Source organism: Peromyscus californicus, unplaced genomic scaffold (genome assembly GCF_007827085.1).
Source record: "Peromyscus californicus insignis strain IS unplaced genomic scaffold, ASM782708v3 Scaffold_9__1_contigs__length_137607984, whole genome shotgun sequence".
In the NCBI taxonomy this organism is placed as follows: Eukaryota; Metazoa; Chordata; class Mammalia; order Rodentia; family Cricetidae; genus Peromyscus; species Peromyscus californicus.
Window position 1 is genome coordinate 21,595,167 of NW_026294617.1, and position 23,595 is coordinate 21,618,761.

General features: G+C 39.7%; 1 protein-coding gene across 2 annotated transcripts in view; it reads left to right on the forward strand.

Moving 5' to 3' along the window:
* Positions 1–15,751: 15,751 nt before the first annotated feature.
* Positions 15,752–23,595, forward strand: part of Hspa4l (heat shock protein family A (Hsp70) member 4 like) — a 45,283-nt gene continuing 37,439 nt past the window's right edge. Inside the window, exons 1-2 of one of the 2 annotated variants that reach the window (XM_052729931.1) lie at positions 15,752–16,069; positions 21,069–21,126. In XM_052729931.1, the coding sequence (XP_052585891.1) occupies positions 15,963–16,069; positions 21,069–21,126 (165 nt within the window). In that variant the 5' untranslated portion in view covers positions 15,752–15,962. The remainder of the gene's footprint in view (positions 16,070–21,068; positions 21,127–23,595) is intronic. The other variant, XM_052729930.1, reaches the window with a different exon arrangement.

Sequence of the window (23,595 nt, forward strand, 5' to 3'; positions counted from 1 at the left end):
GCACTGGAGTTTCTATTAAATAGCCTGTGGTGTCTGAGGGAGGCACTGCTCCTTGTTACAGACTAACTCCATTTAAAGTCCCTCCCTCCCTCCCTCCCTCCCTCCCTCCCTCCCTCCCTCCCTCCCTCTCTCCCTCTCTCCCTCTCTCTCTCTCTCTCTCAGATTTTTTTTTTTTTTTTAGGAAGCTTCTATGGTAGTAAGCTTCCATATCCATATGGCATTTTCTAAGACCTTTAGTGTTAGTTATCACTTACCATGATTACTCCTCTGCCCTGCCCTCTCATTCCCCACCCCATTTAACCCTTCTTGTTCCACATTCTCTTTTCCCCACTCATACCCATGTGTGTTCTCTGTCCCCCTTTCCTTGAAATCTACCCTGCCATTGCACCTTACTAGTTTTCCTGCCTTTTATGGGTACTCCGATTCAGATACACATACTTGAAGATTTAAATCTAACATCCACATATAAGAAAGAAGATGTCGTATTTGTCATTCTGGATCTAGTATACCTCCTTTGAATGATTATTTCTAGCTCCATTTACCTGCAAATTTCACCATTTTATTTTTTTTTCTTTACAACAGAATAATATTCCAACAGCACATTTTCATTATCCATTTAGCAGGTGATGGATATCTAGGCTGTTTCCATTTCTTGGCTATTGCGAATGTATTAGCAATGAACATGGTTGAATAAGTATCTTTGTAATAGGACAGAGTCCTTTGGGAGTAGCAATGGCATAGGTAGAGCATGTGGTCTGTAGATCTAGCTGTTTGAAGAACATCAACATTGATTTCCACGTGGTTGTACACCCACCAACAATAAATAGGTGTTCTCTTTCTCCCACATCTACACTGGCATTTTGTTGTCTTTTGAGGGGAGGTGGGGGGGGCACTTCTGATTGAAGTAATATAAAAATCTGAAAAATTTTTTAATTTACATTTTTCTAATGACTAAATATGTTGAGCATTAAAAGAATATTTTTCAGCCAGTTATATTTCTTCTTTTGAGAATGTCTAGTTCTATATTCTAATTTTAAATTTGGTTGTTTTCTTGATGTTTGGTTTTTTTGAGTTCTTTGTATATTCTAGACCCCAACGCTCTGTCAGATATATAATTGATAAAGTTTTTCCCATTCTGAAGACTGCTCTTCATTTGAATGTTTGTCCTTTACTATTCAGAAGCTTTTTTAGGTTAATGAGGCGTCCCATTTGTCAGTTACAGGTCTTAATGCCTGTGTTACCAGACTCTTGTTCAGGAAATCTTTTTCCTGTGCCTATAATTGAAGCATAGACCCTACTTTCTCCTCTGTCAGATTTGGGGTATCAGGTTACATTGAGGTCCTAGATCTATTTGGAGTGGAGTATTTTTCAGGTGAGAAATAAGGATCTAGTTTGATTCTTCTACCGGTAGCTATCCAGTTTGAGAAGCATCATTGGTTTTAGATGCTGTCTTTTTTCCATTGTGTATTTTTGGCCTCAAAGTCAGATGGCTATAGTAGCAATGACTTATGTATCTTGGTCCTCAATTGTATTCCACTGATTAGTGTGCTTGTTTTTACACCAGTTCCATACTGGTTTTATTATTATAGCTCTGTAGTATATCTTGAAATCAGGGTGGTGATACCTCTAGCAGCATTTTTATTGTTCAGGACTTGGTTTACTATCCTAGGTCTTTTGTGTTTCTGTATGAATTTTTAGGCTATTTTGTTCAGTTTCTGTGAAGAATTGCATTGGGATTTTGGTGGGGACTGCACTGGTTCTGTAGATTATTTTAATAAATTAGCCATTTTCACAATACTAATCCTACTAATCCACAAACATGGAATGTCTTTCCATTTTGTATTTTCTTCTGTTTCTTCCTCCAGTGCCTTAAAGTTTTCATTGTACACATTTTTCACTTCTTGGTCAGGTTTGTTCCAAGGTATTTTTGAGGCAATTGTGAATGGGATTGTTTTCCTGGTTTCTTTCTCACTTAGTTTCTGGTTGGGATATAAGATGGCTGTGGGGTTTTGCTAATTTTGTATCCCACGACTTCACTGAATGTGTTTATCAGTTGCAGAAGTTTTCTTGTAGTCATGTCATCTGCAGATAAGGATACTTTGGCTTCCTTTATATCTTCTTTACCTCCTCTTACCTTGCTGCTGTAGGTACCACTTCAAGTACTGAGGCCAGAATAATGGCCCCGTGGTTAGGAGCACTGGCTACTCCATGGGGCCTCACAACCATCTGTTACACCAGTTCAGGGAATCCAATGCCTTGGTCTGACCTCTATGGACACCAGGGTGCACATGTAGGCAAATCACCTGTATATGTAAAGTAATACAAAAAACATTTTTTAAGACTTTAGGTACTAAATTGAAGAAGCCTGAAGAGGGTAGACGTCCTTGTCTTGTTACTGTTTTTAGTAGAAATGCTTAGAACATTTCTGGGTTTGTTATAGATTGTTTCATTATGTTAAGATATCATACTTGCATGTCTCTTATATGCCTTAATTCTACAGAACTTTTATCATGAAATGGTGATTGGTTTTTGTCAAATGCCTTGTCTGCATCTAATGAGATGATTATGTAGTTTTCTTCTTGCGTGTGTTCATGTGCTGGGTTTTATTTATTGATGTACGTTGAACCACCCCTGCTTCTGTGCGATAAAGCTAACTTGATTGTGGTGGATGTGTTTTAGAGTTCAGTTTGGAAGTGTTTCTGCTGCCCTGTGATGAACACAGGGAGATTGGCCTATAATTCTGCTTTTATAGTTAGGTCTTATCTAGTTTTTGGTATCTGAATAATAATGGCTTCGTAAAAAGAACCTGAAAAGTATTCCTGCTTTTTCTGTCTTACAGAATCATTTAAGGAGGGTTAATGTTTAAGGAGGGTTTTCTTTGAAGGTCTGGTGGAATTCTCTGTTGAATCCATCTTTCCTGGGCTTTTTTTTTTTTTTTTTTTGAGTTTGGATTTGGACAGGGGGTATTAATTACTTTCTCTAACTTGTTTACTGTTATGGGTCTGTTTAAAATTTACTTGGTGTACCAGGTTTAACTTTGGTATGTCATATGTATCTATCAATTCATCTATTTAAGATTTTTCAATTATTTTTTTCTTTGGTTTTGTTTTTGGAGACAAGGTTTCTCTGTGTATCTCTGGATGTCCTAGAACTCACTCTGTAGACCAGGCTGGTCTCTGTCTCAGAGATCTGTGTGTGTCAGTCTCCTGAGTGCTAGGATTAAAGGCATTTGCCACCATGCCTCTCCAAGGAATATGAATTTCAAAAATCACTGTGATAATCTGAATTTTCTCAGTGTCTGTTGCAATATGTCCCCTCTCATCTCTTAATTTTATTAGTTTGGATTTGCATACTCACCATCTTCCTGTCTCCCTCCCTCCCCCTCCCTTCCTTTTTCCCTTTTCCTCCTTCCTTTTCCTCACCCCTCAGTTAATTTAGCTGAAGGTTTGCCTATCTGGTTAATCTTTCAAAGAACCAACTCTTTGTTTCATTGATTCTTGTTTTTGTTTCTATTTCGTTAATTTTGCCTCTTAATTTTGAAGTATTGCTTCATCTGCTGTTTTGAAGTTTTGTTTGCCCTTGTTTTTCTAAGGCCTCCAGGCTCATTACTATTACTTTGGAATTGCTCAGATTTTTTTGATGTAGCCACTTAGCACTTTAAATTTTCCTGTTAGAACTAGTTTCATCATGCCTCATAGATTTTGGTTTATTATATTTTCATTTTCATTCAATTCTAGAATTTAAATTTTTTTCTTCTTGATTTCAATAGTGACCCAATTATCATCCATTGCACTATGTAGTCTGAGTGAGTTTGTGTGTTTACACTCCAGTTTCTCTTGTTGGCATCTAGCTTTTAATCCATTGCATCACATAGAATGCAGGATGTTATCTGTTTTCTGTATTAGTTGAGACTTGATTCATGTCCTAAATATTTGACCAATTTGGGAGACAGTTCCATGGGCTGATGAGATGATGTGTATCCTCAAGTTTGGGGTGGCATGCTCTATAGAGGTATTTTAGGTCCATTTGACTCCAGTGTTTCTCTGTTTAGTTTTTGTTCAGGTGATCTGTCTTTGATGAGACTGGAATACTGAAGTAACCCAATATCACTCTGTTGGGGTACATTTTTCAAATGAAATTGGGTGAACCTTTATTTGCTACATGCATGTTTAAAATGATAATATCCTCCTAGTGTATTATTATTTTGATGAGTGTAAAGAGACCTTACCTCTGCTGACTAGCTTTTGTTTAGTCTGTTTGTCAGATGTTAGAATAAACTGCTTGTTTCTTAGTTGCCTATGCTTGGAATACCATTTTCCATCCCCTTATCTATATAGTTGATGGTAAGGTGTGTTTCTTGGAGTCGGCAAGATAGATCTTATTTTCTGATCCAGTCAGCTATTCTGTGCCTTTTTATTGGGTGAATAGAAATAATATTCACTTATTACTGGCAGTTATTGCTGGCAGACAGGTGTTAATTCCTGTAATTTTCTTAATTTTGTGGTGTTTTCTGTGACCTCTTTTGATAGACTGTTGTGACTGAAGTATTTCTCCTAGAATCCTCTGCAGAGCTGGGACAGTGGTCATAAATTTCTTTAATCAGTTTTTATCATGGAAAGTTTTGATTTCTTGTTTGATTTTAATAACTAGCTTTGCTAGATATAATAGTCTAGGTTGCTAATGACAGTTTTTCAGAACCTAGAATACATGTTTTGGGCTCTTCTGTCTTTAGCATTGTCTGATTAATAATCAGGTGTTATTCTGAAGGACTTTCCCTTATAAGTGACTTGACCATTCTCTCTTGAAGCCTTTGTTTGTTCTGAGTTTTTAATATGTAAGCTGTAATATATTATGAAGAGTTTTTTTTCTGCTCCTATCTGTTTGGAGTTCTGTAGACCTCTTATAACTGGATAGGCATCTTTCTCTAAGTATGAAATTTTTCTTCTGTAATTTCACTGCAAATATATTCCATGCCTTTGGTGTGGTAGTCTTCTTCTATGCCCGTAATCTGAAAATTAGTTTTTTTTCATGGTATATCAAAACTTTCCCATATTCTGTTCATGTGTTTTTTTTTTTTTTTTTTTTTTTTTTAGTTCTCATTGATATTTATTGAATGATCCACTTCCTTTACTTTGCTTTCTGGTCCCAACACTGTTTCTACATGATCCGTCTGTTGTTGAGGCTTTCCAGTGTGGTTTCTGGTTGGCTTACTGAGCTTTTTATTTGCCATCATTTCAGTTTGTCTCTTCATCAATAATTCTCTTTATTGAGTTCTGTTTTCATGTTTTGTATTGTCGTCCTTACTTCACTCAATTCTTTGCATTCTCTTTGAGTTTCTTGAGTGCAGTTTAATCATTCTTTTGAATATTTTGGAAATTCTGTAAGGCTATTCTCATTGAAGTCCATTATTAAGGGATTAGTCACTTTTGGAGGAAACAAGCTATCTTGAACTTCCATTCTCTTTCTCTTTTTCTAATGTCTGACAGGAGTTGGACAGATGAGGAAATGCAGCAGAGTGCTTGGGTCATGGTGGGACCCTTAACCTGTGGGGGTAGAGCTGGGGAGACCAGAGGGGGCGGGGCTCATTCTTAGAAAGATAAATTAGTAGACTGCTTGGTAAAAGGACCTATTATCATGGTTTACAGAATGCTTAATGACCTATAATCACAGACTTCAACTCTACACTCTACTTGCCCATCCAAGGAATTTCAGGCAACCAGAAACATCTGATTTCCTCACATACTCCATGCTGTCCTGTGCCACCCTGTACCTTGTTTTTTGTATTTTAATTTCTTTATAACTTCTTTTTCCGTTGACTACTTCCTTCTCAGGATCTACCTAGAAAGTTACCCATTTTTAATGTATAAGGTTTTGAATGAGTTCCTGTCTAAAAAGTGGCACACCATTTCTGCTCTTTTGTTTTTTTTGTTTGTTTTTCATTTATTTATTGATTTTTCTGGACAGAGTTTTTCTGTATAGCTCTGGCTGTCCTGTAACTTGCTCTGTAGACCAGGCTGGCCTTGAACTCAGAAATCTGCCTGCCTCTGCCTCCTGAGTGCTGGGATTAAACATGTGTGCCACCACCACCTGCCTCAGTTTTAGTCTTTTGAATATGGAAGCTTTTTAGATTTATAGGCAAATCCCTATTAGAGTATTTATTACAGGGTATATATTCTATTTATTTTAAAACTACTCATGTATTTAGGACTTCATTAGTATGAAGCATATAAAACCAGGTACATTCCATACTCATAACCTAACAGTCAGATTCTGGAGTTCCTAGCATGGATAGATGTAGTATTGCTAGGTAGACTAGGAAAAGTTTAAGGTACTAAGTGCTATCAAAGGAAAGAAACAGTCAGCTGGAAGACAGCAGAGGGAGGCCTCATGACTTTAAACTGAGGCTTACACCATGTTGGCTTGAAACATGGAAAGTTGATGCAGTACTCAATTGAGAGATAATGGCCCAGGAACTTGAAACAGTTAGCTCACATTTGGGCAATAGCAAAAGGCCTGGGGAGTGGAAATTAAACAACTGGTATAGAAAATATGTCAGGAAAGGAGAGTGAAAGTAGATTAGGGCCTATCTCAGTTCATTTTGTTCTGCGAGGACAACATATACCAAATAATTTATAGAGAGCATGTTCTCCACACTTGTGCAGCCTGACACTCAAGGCACCAGCAGTGCTGCTGTGTCCTCACAGAGCAAGCAGGAGCAGTCTCATTAAACTGTGTGAGGCTTTGTTTATAGTTGATTCCATTAATGAGAGAGGAGCTCTCATGGCCTGATCACCTCTTAAGGGCTCATCTCAGTACACCTTGGAGGGGACACATCCAAACCCACAGGAATCAAACAGTGAAGGACTTTGATTTACAGAGCTGGACATTCAGGCAGTGGAAACCCACTATTTAAAATTAACAAAGTCAGCCTGGCGATGGTGGCGCACGCCTTTAATCCCAGCACTCGGGAGGCAGAGGCAGGCGGATCTCTGTGAGTTCGAGGCCAGCCTGGTCTCCAAAGCGAGTTCCAGGAAAGGCGCAAAGCTACACAGAGAAACCCTGTCTCGAAAAACCAAAAAATAAATAAATAAATTAAATTAAATTAAATTAAATTAACAAAGTCAAATCTCTGCTTGAGGAGGACAGGTTGGCACTGTGATTGGTGGGGGCAGGAGAACCATGAGAGTAGAGACAAGAGAGCAAATTAAAGCATTACTCCAGTTGAAAAAGAGAGTCTGGATCATGCGACTCTCAGGTGTATATGCCAAGAAGCAATATGTCAAATTTTGCTGGCATAATTGTCCATCCCCCATAAACACACATAAATTATATTCTGAAGGGCTTGAAGGTACTTTCTTAGTAAAAGGAAATAACATAAGTCAGAAGGAATATACATAAGAATAAGTGAGAGCGGTGATTGCAGCCTCTTGCAGGGTTCAGAAACACCAGTGCTAACACCAGGGAAGCTTTGACACCACATGAAGATAGAAATTTAAGCGTTGGCTAAATTGGGGACTTGAAATTAAAACTCCCCATGACTGCCAGCTACAGTACTATCCAGTAAAGCTAAAAAGTTTTGAAGAATGTTTATGAAGACTGGTAGTACACACCTGGACCCCCAGTGTTTGGGCAGAGACAGAATTACCACAAATTCAAGGATAGCCTGAACTACAATAGACTAACAGAGAAAGATGAAGGAAAAGGATGCAAGCCTGTGCCACACACCATAGAGAGCATACATAGATTCACGTTGTATGGTACAGGAGCTCCAAATTAAATTTATAAAATATGCTAAGACTTGGAAACAATTGTCCAACAACAACAGAAAATCAGATTATGATATATTAAACTAGAGATGATATTTCTATCTAAGCCAGGCATGGTGGTGCACACATGAAATCACAGCACATATGAGGATGAGGCAGGAGAATTGCAAGTTGGATGCCCACCTGGGCTACAGATTGAGACCCAGACTCAAAAAAAAAAATCCATAGCATTTAGGGACTTGACTATATAATTTGGGGCCTGATAGATCTGGGATTACAGTTTGAGACCCTTTACCTTCACTTCAGCCACCTGTCTTCATACATTAAAAAATTGTTTTGTTTCAAACCTTTCTTATCTGGGTTAAGTTTCTCACAATGTATTTCCCAGCATAATTTTAAAGAAAAATCATCCTTCATATAATGCTGGGTGTTTGAAGATAAAGTTTGAGTCTTTTATTACCAAATTAAATGCCCCGTGGAAAAGCAGCCAATTGACTCCATGTCAGTGGCCATGAGATGCTAGCACATGGGGCAGTACTGTCACAGATGCAACATGACCTGTAAATGGCTCAAGTTCCGTTGAATTACTCCTACAATCGCTAGCTGAAAAATGGTAAGGAACTAATGAAAGCCAGTGTGCAGCAATAGAAAACCGAACAAGGACTAGGTAAAGCCAGTTGATGATTGCTACCCAGGATGGATGTTGCCTACTATGGAAATTTTACAAACTATATGTGTTTGTGAGACTTCTATATTAGTTGGGGTTCTCTAGAGGAACAGAACTGATTGACTATATATAGAATTTATGAGTGGCTTTACAGGCTGTGGTCCTGCTAGTCCAACAGTGGCTGTATACCAACAGAAAGTCCAAGAATCCAGTAGTTGTTCAGTCCATGAGGCTGGATGTCTCAGTGGTCTTTAGTATATTCCAGAATCCCGCAGAAGTAGACTCTAATGCCAGTGAAGGAATGGACTTGCCAGACAGGGAGGTCAAGCAGACAAAGAGCATAGCACTTCCTTCTTCCCTGTCCCTTATATAGGCTTCCACCAACAGGTGTGGCCCAGAGTAAAGGTAGATCTTACCACCTCAAAAGGTCTGGTTTAATGGTGGTTCTTCCCACTGCAAATGATTTAACTAAGAAGAAAACCCTCCCGGATGTACCCAGCTCCTTAGGCTTTCTTTAGTTAACTCCAGCTGTAGTCGACACCCAGACTAGCCATCACATTCCCAGTTGTTCATAAAAGTTGATTCTGATAGCTAGGCACACTTGTTAACATATTTCATAAGATGAGGTATTTCCCAACCTCCCATGACTTATGTTGGAGGTAATACTTGGAGATAATGCTTGTCTGTCAATGGCAAATTGTGTACAAAGATAATCATTTTGGTGCAGTAGAGTATCTGGGTGAATGGAGAGTCTGGGAGAGCTGATTGAGGAGTTGCAATGGCCTGGTGAATACAGTGAAATTCTGTAATCTTGAGCTGAGTGAGTGGAACTGTACACAGATGTTCCTTTTTATTAGTAACTCAAGGATCCCCTGATCACCAGTGATGTCACTGTAGAGGGACATTTATAAGGAGTGAATGTAGGTGTACATACTGCTAACATCAGCACAGAGCTTTGTAGGGTGCATGTGGTTAAACATGTTCGCTTCATAGTAAATTGAAAAGTTAGGATCTAATTTTTTTTTTTTTGTTAAGACCAATTACTTCATTTCGGTGGAGAGTTGATATTATAAAGAACTGAATTGATTGGGCACATCATTTCAAAAAGTCCTTTCCTCTACACTTGTTTTGCCAGTTTGTACATTAAATGTCTCTAATGTCAAATGTCAAATTACTGTGATGAAACAAGGGGAGTTAAAGTTTAAAGATCTTGCTACAGGGTGTTTTAAGGGCCACCTTTAAATTCCTTAAACACTTAATAACAGGATAGTTATTTAAATGAAGGACAGTGGCTATTTCTGTTTGTATTAGAAGAAAGCTGATATACCCGCCAGTATTTAATCTTGTCAGTTTTTTTTAATTGTGTATTCTCAGTAAACTTCTTGTTGAAGTGAGATGTGGCAGATCCGGGTTATTGATGCCAGTGCCAGCGAAAAGGGCAGAAACCGGGGCGTTGCTTACAATGCAACACATTTGCCTTAGGGGTTTTTTGTTTTGTTTTGGTTTTGGTTTTGGTTTTTGGTTCTTTTGTTTGTTTGTTTGGGTTTTTTGCCACTGCATTCACCAGTGCTTATTTGAGTGAAGTTACTGAAGAGCAGCATGGTAATAATCTTTGATATTTGAAGCCCTGATTTGAAATGTTTGGCTTGTTGACAATAGGATATTTAATGCACACAGTAAAGAACAGTGATGTATTTTACCTTCTGAGTTCTGTTTTTATCATTAACAAAAATCTAAGTGGAAGCCTTGATTGAAGAAAATGAAACCACACTGGGTTTGTGAATGCAGCTTTTATTAGAATTATGCTTTGTTCTGGTTTTCTACTTGCATGGAAAAATATTGGGAATATTTGTATCTAATCGACGATGCCACACAGCTAATTTTTGATGCCGAAATTAGCACTTCCTAATGTTATATGTGGATGCAGAAATTATTACACTATAGGGTTAATATCCAAAAATGGTTTCTGAACTCATTCATTACTAATAAAAAAGTGGGGAATTTTTTTTTCAGGAAGGATGAACTTAAAGAATTTGGGGGAAATATTCACCCAGCATCTTACATCTGAAATAAATCATGTGAGTTTTAAGCATGCAGGAGTCTAATGAGACTGCTAGGGTAACTTCATTAGCCAGCTGTGGCCAGGTATTATCTTCAGATGTTGCCTTGGTCTCTTGTCTCTTTTCTGTTTCACAACCACTAAAGGAACTGGTTCACTTGGTTACTGTGTAGTTTCTTACTAGACACCTAGCCCTTGTTTCTGGATGAAAACTTTAGTAGCTTAGCAAATTTGAATGTGCCTAATGTGATTCCTTTTGTTTATAGGAATCTATATTTGTTCTGTTTGGCACAAAGGATACAATTTTGGTTGAGAAAAAAACCTACAGATAAAGCAGGCTCCGGTAAAGACCAGTTTATGGTTATAACATGGGGGAACAAAATCATTATGTGGCAGAGTCGGTAGATGCAACAAATAGAATTAGCACCTAATGGCCTTAAAATATAATAGGCTACTCTAATAGACTCTGTATATTTATATTTAAAATAATTAAATCAATTATGTTCTTAAGATAAAAGAAGGCAGTATTAAGATACAAGCAGGTCTGTAAAAGAATATCTGGAGGTGGTAAATGGGAATTAAAATCAGGTGTCAAAATATGCTCTAAAAATCACTGAAGCTTGAATGCAAGAAACTCCACGGATTCTAGTAAATCCAAAAGGAATAGGAAGGAAGGAAAGAGTGAGAGGCAACAGTGAAGAAATAGTGGTTTATACTTTTCAAGAATCTCAACCCCCTCTGAAAGGTGAATTTACACAAAGTACAGTGACACCTATGTATGAAAATGTCATGATGAAGCCCCCATTCTTTTTAAAAGCTGATTTTATGTGTATGTGTGTGTACCTGCATGAGTTACTGTGCACCACATGTGTGCAGATTCCCTGGAACTAGAATTACAGTTGGTTGTGAGCCAATTGATATGAGTGCTGGGAACCCAACCTGGGTCCTCTGGAAGAGCAGCAATCACTCAGCTTCTGAGCCAGTATTCCAGTGCTTCCCCTGTTATCTTAAATAAAGAAATTAAAACTGACAAAAACCATTAAAGGTTAACAAAACATACACCGAATAAGTAAAATCCACAGACTCATGATTATGAAATAGGAAAATAGGAAAAACAGACCAACTCAAAACTTTAAAGGGATTACTATTTAGAGTCATGCATAATGGATAGCCAAAGAGGGGGGAATAGTGTCAATGAATTCTAGCAGCTGAGAATATAACTCAGTGGTAAAATATGTGCTCAGCATGCATGGGGTCCTGGGTGCAATCATCAGCACCCCGTAAGAAACTATATTTAGCTAAATTATGACTCTAGTTACTTAAAAATAATATTTTATATGTTTCATCATTCAGAGACTTGTTGCTGAAAGTTTACAAGCCTGAACCCAGAAATGGTAGTGCAAGAAGTGGTGATATAAACAAATTAATAAACCTGGCTAAGTTCTTACTGCCTTTGAAATGAGAAATGCTAACTTTTGTGAATTTGGGAATAATTTAGCCACCTTTTTACTTCTCTTGTGAGTCTACATACATTCTATTCTCTTCCTTCTTAATATAAGTTTTATAGGAGGAGGCTTGAATATGACATTAGTTACACTACGCTTAGGGAAGTTTACTTATATCTGGGGCTCAATAATCACAAATCCACAAGTATATCAGTCATTTATTAATGTTTCTAGTAATAAAGATGGTATTTTTAATCTTCATTTCTCACTCTTGTGTCTCAACTTCTGAAATTTTGAGTAAGATTATCGCTAAAATAATATCTAGAAGGAATTTTATTAAGGCCTCATATGTATGAATTATAAAACATTGAATATTGTCTTAGGGTTTCTATTGCAAAAAAAGCAACTTGAGGAAAAAAGGGTTTATTTTGCTTACACTTCCACATTTCAGTCCATTATGAAAGGAAGTCAAGGCAGGAACCTGGAGGCAGGAGCTGATGAAGAGGCCATGGAAGAGTGGTGCTTATTGTCATGCTCTTCAAGGCTTGTTCATCCTGCTTCCTTTTACAACCCAGGATCACCTGCCCAGGGGTGTCACCATGCACAATGTGACTGGGTTGTCTCACATTAATCACTAAGAAAATGTGCCACAGGCCAATCTGGTGGGCACATTTTCTTAATTAAGATCCCCTCTTTCCAAATGACTCTAGCTGTGACAAGTTGGCATGAGAATAGCCATCACATTAATGAAGCAGATATTTAACTCTAGGGATTAGGAAAGGGGGAAATAGACCAGGTTGGGGCTATAGCTCAGTTGTAGAATGCTTGCTGAGCATGTGTGAAATCTTGAGTTGAATCCCCAGTTGGGAAAAACAAAAAAGGAAACAGTAAAAGCAGATTTTAAAAAAGACATAATGATGAAGGCAGGAAAATCAGAAGCCAGTTCTTTTAAGTAGTAGTGATAAGAACCACGACAAAGACATAGACAATATTAAGAATGGAAAAAAGACAAAAAGGCTAAGGAGATTTGACTTGAATGAATCAACAGGTGCCATTTTGAAGGTGTAGATAAAATAGTAATTTTCAATAAAAATATGACTGTTGACTCAAAATAGTAAAAACCACGAATAAATTATAGCCACTAAAATAATGTGGTGACCAGAAAAGAGGAATCCTCCTTCTAATTCTACAAAGTTAGTGGGGTGGTCTGAATGAGAGTGGCACCATAGGCTCATATATTTGAATGCTTGGTCCCCAGTTGGTGGAACTATTTGAGAAGGATTAGGGGCCTTGTTGGAGATGTGTCACTGGAGACAGGCTTTGAAGTTTCAAATGCCTGTACCATTTCCAGATAGCTTTCTGTGCCTTCCTCTTGTGGGTCAAGATGTAAGCTCTCAGCTACTGCTTCAGTGCCGTGCCTGCCTGCTACCATGCTCCCCACCGTGACAATCACGGACACCAATGCTCTGAAACGTGAGTCTACAATAAACTCTTCTATAAGTTGCCTTGGTCATTGTGTCTTATCACATAAATTTAAAAAAAAAACTAAGAAAGCTAGTCTTATCTTGAAAAAGAGTAAAGGAAGCAAAATGGTTGATTTCAATTGTGAATTTAGATGCATGTTCTACATAATCAAGTCAAATGTAGTATATCTGAAAATCAAAATCATCTTTGGATAACTGATTAAGCTCAGGAACATGAAGATGTTAAAGCATCTGCTAATATTTTTCACTGAGTAACATACTGGAACTAGGGGTACCATTTTATTCAGTGATGACCAGCATTTGGCTAAGTTTCAGCATTCAAGAGAAGAAAAACTCATAGCAAACTAGGAATGTTCATTTTTGAATTTCTTATAAACATTTTCCATAGAGACAAGTATGCTCACTATTATTCCTTGTAGTCTACATTTTATTGGAAAGCTTAAACATCATTAAGAGTAAACAATAATGAAAGGATAAAATGAAGAAAGTTATTTCCTAGGTTATATGGTTTGAAACTGAGAAAGTCTAAGAAACTAAAAACACTAGAATCTACAATAGAGTGTAACAAGTTTGCTGGATACACGATCAATATAAATTATCATTATTCTTATATTCCAAGGAGCTAAGCATAATTACATTGACCTTTTGGTGCTAGACACTAATGCTATGTTTATATTTAGTCTAAAAAACAGCCCAGTGAGTAATACCATTTCAAGAGACACTGAGCCCACGGCTTGGAAAGTAATTGCCAAGGGTCCTATAGGCGGTAAAAGTTATGAATGACTGGGATTAAGACCTAAATCCATGTAAGTTCTAAAAACTTGTCCTGTTTTTACCTCTAAGTACTCATTTCCTCCTTTTAGCTGTAAAGAATGAGAACTCTTTGTTCCTGGCATCAGTGATTTCTTTTTAACATTTTAAGGAAAACTTACACCTGAGGGTCCAAAGACATCATAGATAAATAAAATGGAATTTGTGGTCCTAGAAGAGCTTCAAGGTTATCCAGGAACAAATCTAGCCTCTGGTAGATCAATATCCCTCAGGATGATAGCTGAATAAGGCAACTAGGTAGTGGAAGCCACTGAAACCCAGAGTTCTGATGGGCCGGAAGCATCCAATCCGTGCTCTGTGCGCGCACTGCCTGCTGGGAGGCCAAGTCGGGTGGTCTCCCAGGGAAGTGTTCATTGAGTGGGACAGAGCATGCCTCCTTCGAACTCTGGACAAGAAAGGTTCTTTAGAGACACTAGGGTTGAGGCAATAGTGACCTCCCAGTTGACTTGGTGTCGGTCCTGAAATGTATTTCCCATTCATTATAGTAACAACAACAGGAGCTATTGCCACACTGGCTGCTGCTGCCTTGACAGCAGTGTTAATAGTGAAGGGTCTGAGTATCCTAAGAAGGGGCACAAACACGGACCATGAGTGTATTCAATATGCCGATAAAAACTCCGTGCCTAGTTCCAGGACAGAACAGAAGGCACACAAAAACTTGGACGAGATGGAACAGGGCTTACACGAGGAACCGGCTAAGAAGGGTCAGCGGATCCACGAAGAACCGGCCCCTATGGAACTGAGGACACAGGGGCTGGATGGGAAAGAGCCGAGCTCGCACTGGGATGTGCATGGGAAGGAGCTGGGCCGCCAGTCCTCGTAAGTATAAAACTTGTTCGAAGAGCACACAGGCAGCACGGCCCACGGCGGCCTTCTTTTCTGAAGCTCAGCGAGCCGCAGGTCGGGGCCTAGAAACCCAGTTTTCAAGGCGAAAGCACTCCGCCGAGTCAGAGGTCGGGGCCGGGCGCAGCGGGGTGGCTCCGAGGCGGGCGCGGCCCTGGCACCGCACAATGGGCGCCACCTCACAGAGCGGCTCCCGGGAGGCGCCTCGGCGCTGGCCGCACATGGGCCCCTCGGGGCGACGAGGCCGGCAGGTGAGCGACCAGGCTGCGGCTCTCTCTCGGGGCCGCGGGAGGATGCGGACGGGCGGGCGGGCGAGGCGAGCGGTGCTGAGGAGAGCGACGCCGAGCCGAGGCGGGCGGCAGTGCTGAGGGAGCAGCGCTCCTCCGGCCGCAGCCGCCCCGCCGTTGCCCGGAGACCGCTTGGCCTCGCCTCCCGTCGCGCGACCGCCGCCCCGCCCCGCCCCGCCCCTCCCCGCCCCGCGGCTCCGCCGCCTCCCCTTTCCAGCTCTTTCTCGAACCCGCTGCTGCGCAGCGAGCCGTTGCCGAGCGCTGACGGGAGCGGCCGAGGGCGAGGCCGCCGAGCCCCAGCCGACCGGCGGCTCGCGCCTCCCGGGGCCGAGCGCGCAGGCGCAGAGCGCAGTAACTGCCGGTTGGGGGCGGCGAACCGCAGTGGCGACGAGGCGGCGGGCCGGGGCGGAGGCGGCGCGGTGCGGCGCAGGCGGGCGGCTCCACCTCCGCAGTTCCGACGCCCTGCCCTAGATTTGCTGAGGGAGAGTGGGTCCTCTCCTTTGCTTCTCGCAGGAGTCGCAGTGCCCGCAGTGGCGGCCCGCAGCGGGACGCGGTCCCCGCAGCCCGGCGCGTCGGCGGGATGTCGGTGGTGGGCATCGACCTCGGTTTCCTCAACTGCTACATCGCGGTGGCGAGGAGCGGCGGCATCGAGACCATCGCCAACGAGTACAGCGACAGGTGCACGCCGTAAGTGCCGCACGCCCCCTTCCCCCGGGCGGGCCCGGGACGCACGCCCTCCCGGGCAGGTGCAGCGTCCCCAGCCGGGACCGAGGGCGACAGGGGCTGCCCGCCTGCCCGCCCTCGTGTCGCCGCTGCTGGCCGCAGACGCCCTTGACCCGCTAGAGCCCCTACGTTAGGTCGCGGGAAGGGGCTAGTGCGGGGCCACCGAGGGGTCCCGTACATGAAGGGAGGTCTCCCGTGGCCTGCGCGGCGTGGCCTGGGATTATCCTGTGCTAGCTAGACTAGAGCTCTGCAGTCTGCCCTCCCTCTCTCCCTCCCTCCCTCCCTCCCTCCCCCATCTCCCCGAGCGACAGCTTGCTGAGAAAAGTGACCCCTGCCTGGTATTGCACACCGCAGAAGATGAATGGCAGTTTTTCTAACCCTAGAAGTATTTGTTTTATTTATTTATCTGTCAGTCTATTTATAGAAGGAGAGATGAGGTGTTGTCCTTGAGAATTTGAGACCATCTGACCAGTTTGCGAAGGGATTAGGTTAACAAGGGCGCATTCAGGAGAGACACGGCAGAGGGAATCTTGGCCGGCTATATTGGTAATTCTGTCAATTAGTAGAAATTGCTGGGGTCAGAGGCCACTACCTAAAGTGTATTTCTAGAGTGAGTTGTTGGTGAGTCAGAGGAGACTATCCTGTATAAACAGGATTGTGGAGTGTTTCCATTATGAACTCTTGATGAAAGAGTTAGTAACATTATGTCATGGAAACGTGGGAAGTTTATTGGCAACGAACACAACTAACACTTGCATGTGAAAAACTCTTCTTGTAGGCTCCTGTTAGCCTGTAATTTTATGAGGAAAATTCTGTTCATGTATTTTTATGGAAAGGTAATTTATTTGACCCTTGTGAATGATCCAGACTTAATTTTAAATCAAACTAATGTTAGCCAAGATCAGTGTTAAACCATCTTTAAATGCTGAGGTTACTATAGTTCTAGGAGTAGTTTAAGAATATGTCAGTATGTTTAAGAGTAGCATAGGTGAATGCAGAATGCTTTGATTACTTTCCAAATATAGTCTAGAATGCTTTAGGCCTCCTTTTTTTTAAAAAAATAGATTGACCCATCACCTCTCTATTAATTCTAGATGTTTATTTATGCAAATATGGACATAAATCAGGTAATCGTTATAATCCCAGGGCCAATAATTTACTCATTTATTAAGTATACCTATTATGAGAAAAACATTATTGTTAAGCCTAGAAATGGAGGTACATGAAAAGACAAAATTAAAAATTGTAATTCTGTGCAGAAATAAAACTTACAGATGGTTTCTATTTGTTTTTAAGATAGAAAGGGGAAAATGGACTTGATGTTCTGTTCACTAACTTCTATGTAAAGTATTTCTATACCATTCGTTTTAGTGTTTGTATAATCATTTCATTAATTCCATCCCATGTTCTATCTTCATGTGTTTATATTTTATTTTTGCAAATAATATTACAATAGCTATCTTTCTATTTCCTTATACTTTGTGGGTTTGGGGTTGGGTTTTGGTATTTTTTTTGAGAATTCATATTTAGTGGATGATAAGCTACTATGATTATTTTGCTTCCGACAAAAATTCAGTGACTATATTTGCTGTTTTTGTTTTAAATTAAATTTGTTTAGGGGGTTATAAGGTTTGATGGTACAAACTGGGACATAGCCAAACCTAAGACTGTTATAAAAATCTTCAAGTATTAATACAAGACAAAACAAAATGTTTCTCCAGTTGATTGCCTTGATCTTCTGGGTGAGGGATCTGACATTACATAATATAAATAGGTTTTATGAATTTATGATGTTTCATGTGCCATTAGTAGTCTTTTTGGTCTATGATCATTATAAAAATGAATGATCATCACTGAGATCTGGTAAAATTTCATTTACAAAAGTATGTTGTAGATGGTAGTTTGCAGATTTTCTAGCCAGATATTCATCATTTAAAGAACCTTAAGATTGTTGTGCATATTTGTGTTTGGACCGGGTGATTTTTTATATAAGACCATATCCTAATCTAATAATTAATATGTATCTACAATCACTGATGAGTTTTCGTTTTTTGTTTTTTGAGACAAGATTTTGGGTAAGTAGCCTAGACTGATCTTGGAATTAATCCTCCTGCCTCAACCTCCCAAGTGCTGAGATGAAAGGCGTGTATTGCCATGCCTAATACCTGATCAGCTTCTTAAATATTGGTGTGGTTTCTGTTAATGGTCTCAAGTTATAAGCTAATTTAATTTCCAAATTATGTTTAATAAACATGGGAAACTTACATTATTTTTCCATTTGTTAAAATATTTAATCCTTTTGACCATAATAAAAGATTGGAAGTTCTATGTTGTCATTAAATTATATATGCTTAAAGTTTACTTTTCTAAAAAGCTGTTTGAAAGCCTATAGCAACAATGTGCCATTCTGAGAACATTTCCTCCCTCTTCATCTTCTACATTTCCCACAGGTAGCTAAACAGTATTCAGATGTCTTTTTCTCCGAAGAACTCCTCAAGTCTCTTTACTTGGAAGCATTGAAAGTCTCTTAAGAAAAGAATGTTTTCCCAAGTTTACTTTATGTCTAAAGAATCACATTTTACAGAAACTTTTTGAGATCTGTACCGAGGCAGTAGTTCTCAGATGGAGGTGATTTTGTCCTCACAGGGACATCTTATACTTATCTGAAGATTTTTTTTGTGGTTGTCACAGTTGAGAGTGGGAGTGGAAAGGGTACTATTAGTGCCTTGTGGGTAGAGGTGAGCACAGTACAGCCCCATTCACCCAACAGAAGGTCTGGCCCCGAATGTCAGGATCACCATGGTTGAGGAACTCTGCTTTCTGGACACCCTGACACTATAGTTGGAACGAACACGTTGCTTAGCTGTTGAAAATTTGATTCAGAGCCAAACTGGCAACCTAGGAAGAGGGTCATAAAGGCTCACCAAGGAGGTGAAGAGATTGAAGCTTGCTGGCTATCTCATATCATTATCCATCCAGCAACAACACGGTGACATCAGAAGGCTAAGAATACTGTGATCTGTGTCTGGAAAGGGAAAAGAAAAGGTAGGGATATTTTTTAAAGCTTATGTGGTAAATTCAAGAGGAGCAGACAGATGTAGAGATGGCTGAATTCAAAGTCCAGTGGGCCTCAGTGTGATATGTCAGCTCTTAGCAAGTCATACTCTGAGATAGAGCCTTCGTTTTGTATTATACATCACCAGACATTGTTCTCTCCATTACTCAGAAACTTAATGAATTTCCATTACTGGATGCAAACGTTTCAGATTTGTGATTGGGTTTTTGAGGCTCTATACAGTCTGACCTTGATACTATCTTAAAGCCTCCTATGAAACATGCAGGTTGTATTCTTCCTTGTTTCCCTTAGGATCTATATGCCATTCAGAAAGTGTCCTTCCAATTTACCAGTCAGTGCTCCTGGCCAGTGCAGCAGAACTTTCTGTTGTGTATATTTGTTCTCTATAGTTTTTTGTATCTACTAGCTACATGAAAATGCAAGGAACCTGAAATGTGACTAGTTCTGAGGCACTTAATTATGTTATTTAAATTGTACTGACCACATGTGAGCATTGGCTGCCATGTTGAATAGTGCAATGAGGACAGTGCCTTGTTCCCTTACAGATTTCACGTTTTGATCTAACGATACAGCTAGAAAATTAAGTTGTATTAGATGACAATATATACTATGGAAAATAAAATTGGTTTTAAATGTTATGAGATGTTTATGTTGGGGAGAATCAGGAATGCTGGTTATATGGGACTGTCAGGGGAAAGTGAGTGTCAGACTAGGGAATTCTTTTTTTTTTTTTCCCCCAGAGCTGAGGACTGAACCCAGAGCCTTGCGCTTGCTAGGCAAGCGCTCTATCACTGAGTTAAATCCCCAACCCCATAGACTAGGGAATTCTAAGGAAACTGACTTGACTCCAGATTCTAGTGGCTGGAGAATACCTCCTTCACAGTGCTGGTGTTCTGGCAAGTGCCTCTGGCTGCGTCAGAAAGGGAACATACTTCTGTAAAAGGGGCACTGATTTTCTGAGTCTGGTACCCCATACATAATCTGTCTCCTAGACCCTACATCTCAAAGATTTTTACCATGTCAGTGTCATTACATTTGAAACCTTTAGAAGGAAACCATATCTAACCTGAGCACCTGTGTGCCTGGAATGTCCTTTTCCACAAAACAGCTACAAATGAAATGCTTTTTATCTCTTTTCAAGTCTTAATTTAGAAATTGCTTCTCCTAATCTCTATTATGTGGATGTGGTTGTTCTTTTTTCATAATCTTATGTGTTCTGTTCAATTTTTTCAATAAACTGTAAATTATCCAAGGCTAGAGAATGGGTTATGTATGATAGTATTTGTTGATTGAATAGTTTCTTGTAGTTAAAACTGAAATGGAAACATTTTCTTCAGTCACATGATAAAAATGTTATTCTTCATGTGACATGTAAAATATAGTGGCTAAAATAGCAAGCATTTGCTTTTTTGTGTGCCAGGTGTTGAAAACACTTCTTAACACCTACATTCACTCTCCTGTTCCTCACATAACCTGATGAGCAGGTGATGTCATCACTGTCACCATATGGGAAACTAGAGCAAATGATGCTTACCTAACTCCTACAGATACTTACCTAATTCCTACAGATACTTAGCTGTTGAACTAGAGTGGAAATCCAAGCAGCCTTACTTTACTAAATATGATTACTTTTCAATAGATCTCAGGCCAGTAGAATTTGAAAAGCAATTTTGGCACCAATACTGTATTGTCAATTATTAGGACAATTTTTTAAATTCTAAAATTCTTATCACTATTCTGTTATTATAAAGTTTAGAAATATATAAAGTTTTTCTTTCTACTACCTGTTTTTAAAATTTACTTTTGCATAAGGAAAACCATATAAAGGCTCATAAACAGTGTAGTGTACCAGGTAAACAAAGGAGCTCTTGTTCTCATCTTATTCAGGGCCTGTATATCTTTGGGATCCAGAACTCGAGCCATTGGAAATGCAGCCAAGAGCCAGGTATGTTGTTAGTGTGGTGGTGTGACTCAGAGAGAAAGTTAACTGCACGCTGGTAAATTATCATGGTATAGAGCTGAGAATTACAAGTAGGACAGAGGCTAGCACCATTGTATCTTGTCAGAGACACTTTGCTGGGTGTGGTGGCACATACTTGTAATCCCAGCTCCTAAGGCAGTAGGATTAAGAGTTCAAGGGCAGTATAAGCTACATGAAATACTACTTCAAAAAAAAAAAAAGAAAAAGAAAAAGCAGGGTGAGGATGTGGAAGGAGGAGAAATAAATTTGCTTTGAGGTATAGAATAAATTTTTCTTTTTATTTATTTTAAAAATTGTAAAGTTGAATGTCCTACCATGTGGATTTTTTTTTCCTGTATGATCACTTTTTATAAGGAGCAGTCTTCTGAATCATTCAGAAAAGAAGCAAAAGAAGGTGGGAGAAACAAAGGAAATAATTTCCAGAGTGGCTTAATGTGTACCATGAAATTTAAGTATATCTCTAGGCTTCTAGAATGCTTATGAATAGAATATTAACTTCAAATTTGCCTGTTTGCCTGATAGCTTGTTAGTTTTATATTGTTTTACTTTTCCTAAACCAAAGCCCTTGGTAGTTATTTCTTAAATTTAATGTATAGCTGGGTCTTTTCTTCCTGTTCTCATGTCTGTAAACCTAGCACTAAGGAGGCAGAGTTATGATGATCAGGAATTCAAGGCTGATCTCAAGTGAGTTTAAAGCCTGAGCTACATGATATCCTGTTTCAAAAGAATCAGTAATTTAATGTGCCATTATTTCCTCATGACTTTGTAGGAATTATTTACTCATTTATTTAAAAACTTTTGCTTACAATCTTGAAAGAATGTCTTTTATAATTGCTTTATATGTGAAAGTGTTTTATGTTTTCTACATTTGGATTGTATATAAATGTTAATTGTGTGCTAAATAGCTCCTTTAATTAGATTTATGCATCACATTTTGGTGTTTTTAAGAGTTAGGTTTTATTTTATTTATGTATATCTGTGTGTCTGTGTCTGCATGTCCAGGTATGGGACCAGTGCACATGGAGGCCAGAAGAGATGTTGGGTACTTTGGAGCTAGAGTCACAGGCCTTGCATGCCACCTGCTGTGAGTTCTGGGATCCAAACTCAGGTCTTCTTGACTGAGCAACGAGCTCTCTTAATCACTGAGCCATCTTTCTAGCACCATCATATTTTGACTGCTTTAAATTTAGCAGAAATAATCTTTGTTTAAAGCAGCCTATAATATTAATTCCCCATGAGTTAAATTAACTGAGTACCCCCATGTATTCATCCCATGATAGAAGTTCCAGATCTGTTTGCAAGTCACTAAGAAAGCAGATATGCATCTACGTAACAGTGTATAGTTTGAACAAAAAATTATCTTGTCAAAATATCAGTCATTTACAATTAAGACTGTTGCTTAGCACAATGCTACATAGAAGGGATTTTAATTACTGGTCTAGGGGTGATTCTCAGCAATGGGAGCAATATATAAGACATCTCTCAGAAAATAGACATGGAGAAGAAAGGAAAACTAAATGATTTAAAAAAAAACAATTTAAATAAAAACATGAGAAAAGGGGGAAAGGTTTGGAAAAATGGCTCAGCAGTTAAGAGCACACACTGCTCTTGCAGAGGACCAGAGTCAGTTTCCCAGCACTACTAGTAACTCCAGCTCCAGGAGATTTGACTCCCTCTTCTGGCCTCTAAGAGCTGTGTACTCATATGCACACCCACACACATACACATAATTCAAAATAAAGCATTTTTAAGTGAGGGGAAAACACAGAATCAGAGATAGGATTTTACTGGATCAAAAGTGCTGAGGATGGGCAGGGAAGATGGCACAGTGAGTGGTCAAGAATACTGACTGGTCTTCTGGAGGACCCAAGTTCAATTCCAGCACCCACATGCTGGCTCACAGCCGTCTGTAACTCTAGCTCCAGGAGATTTGATGCCTCCTTCTGTCCTTATCAGGCACCAGACATGTAAGTGGTATACAGACATACATGCAGGCAAAATACTCATACAATTTTTCCAAAGTGCTGAAACCAGAGATGATTTGTCAATAGATTTTTCACCATATTACTTGAAAAGTTTAGGTTTTTTTTTTTTTTTTTTTTTTTGGTTTTTCGAGACAGGGTTTCTCTGTGTAGCTTTGCGCCTTTCCTGGAACTCACTTGGTAGTCCAGGCTGGCCTCGAACTCACAGAGATCCGCCTGGCTCTGCCTCCCGAGTGCTGGGATTAAAGGCGTGCGCCACCACCGCCCGGCAAAGTTTAGGTTTTATATTATCATTGTCTCTTTCACTAATTCCTAGGATAGGAAGAGAATTGTAGATACAATATTTAAGATACATACATACTCACACTATAACTTTACTTTCTAGTTGGAAAACAAGAAAATGAATGAAGTAAAATTCTGAACTTGAATGTATGAGATTAGGTACTTGATG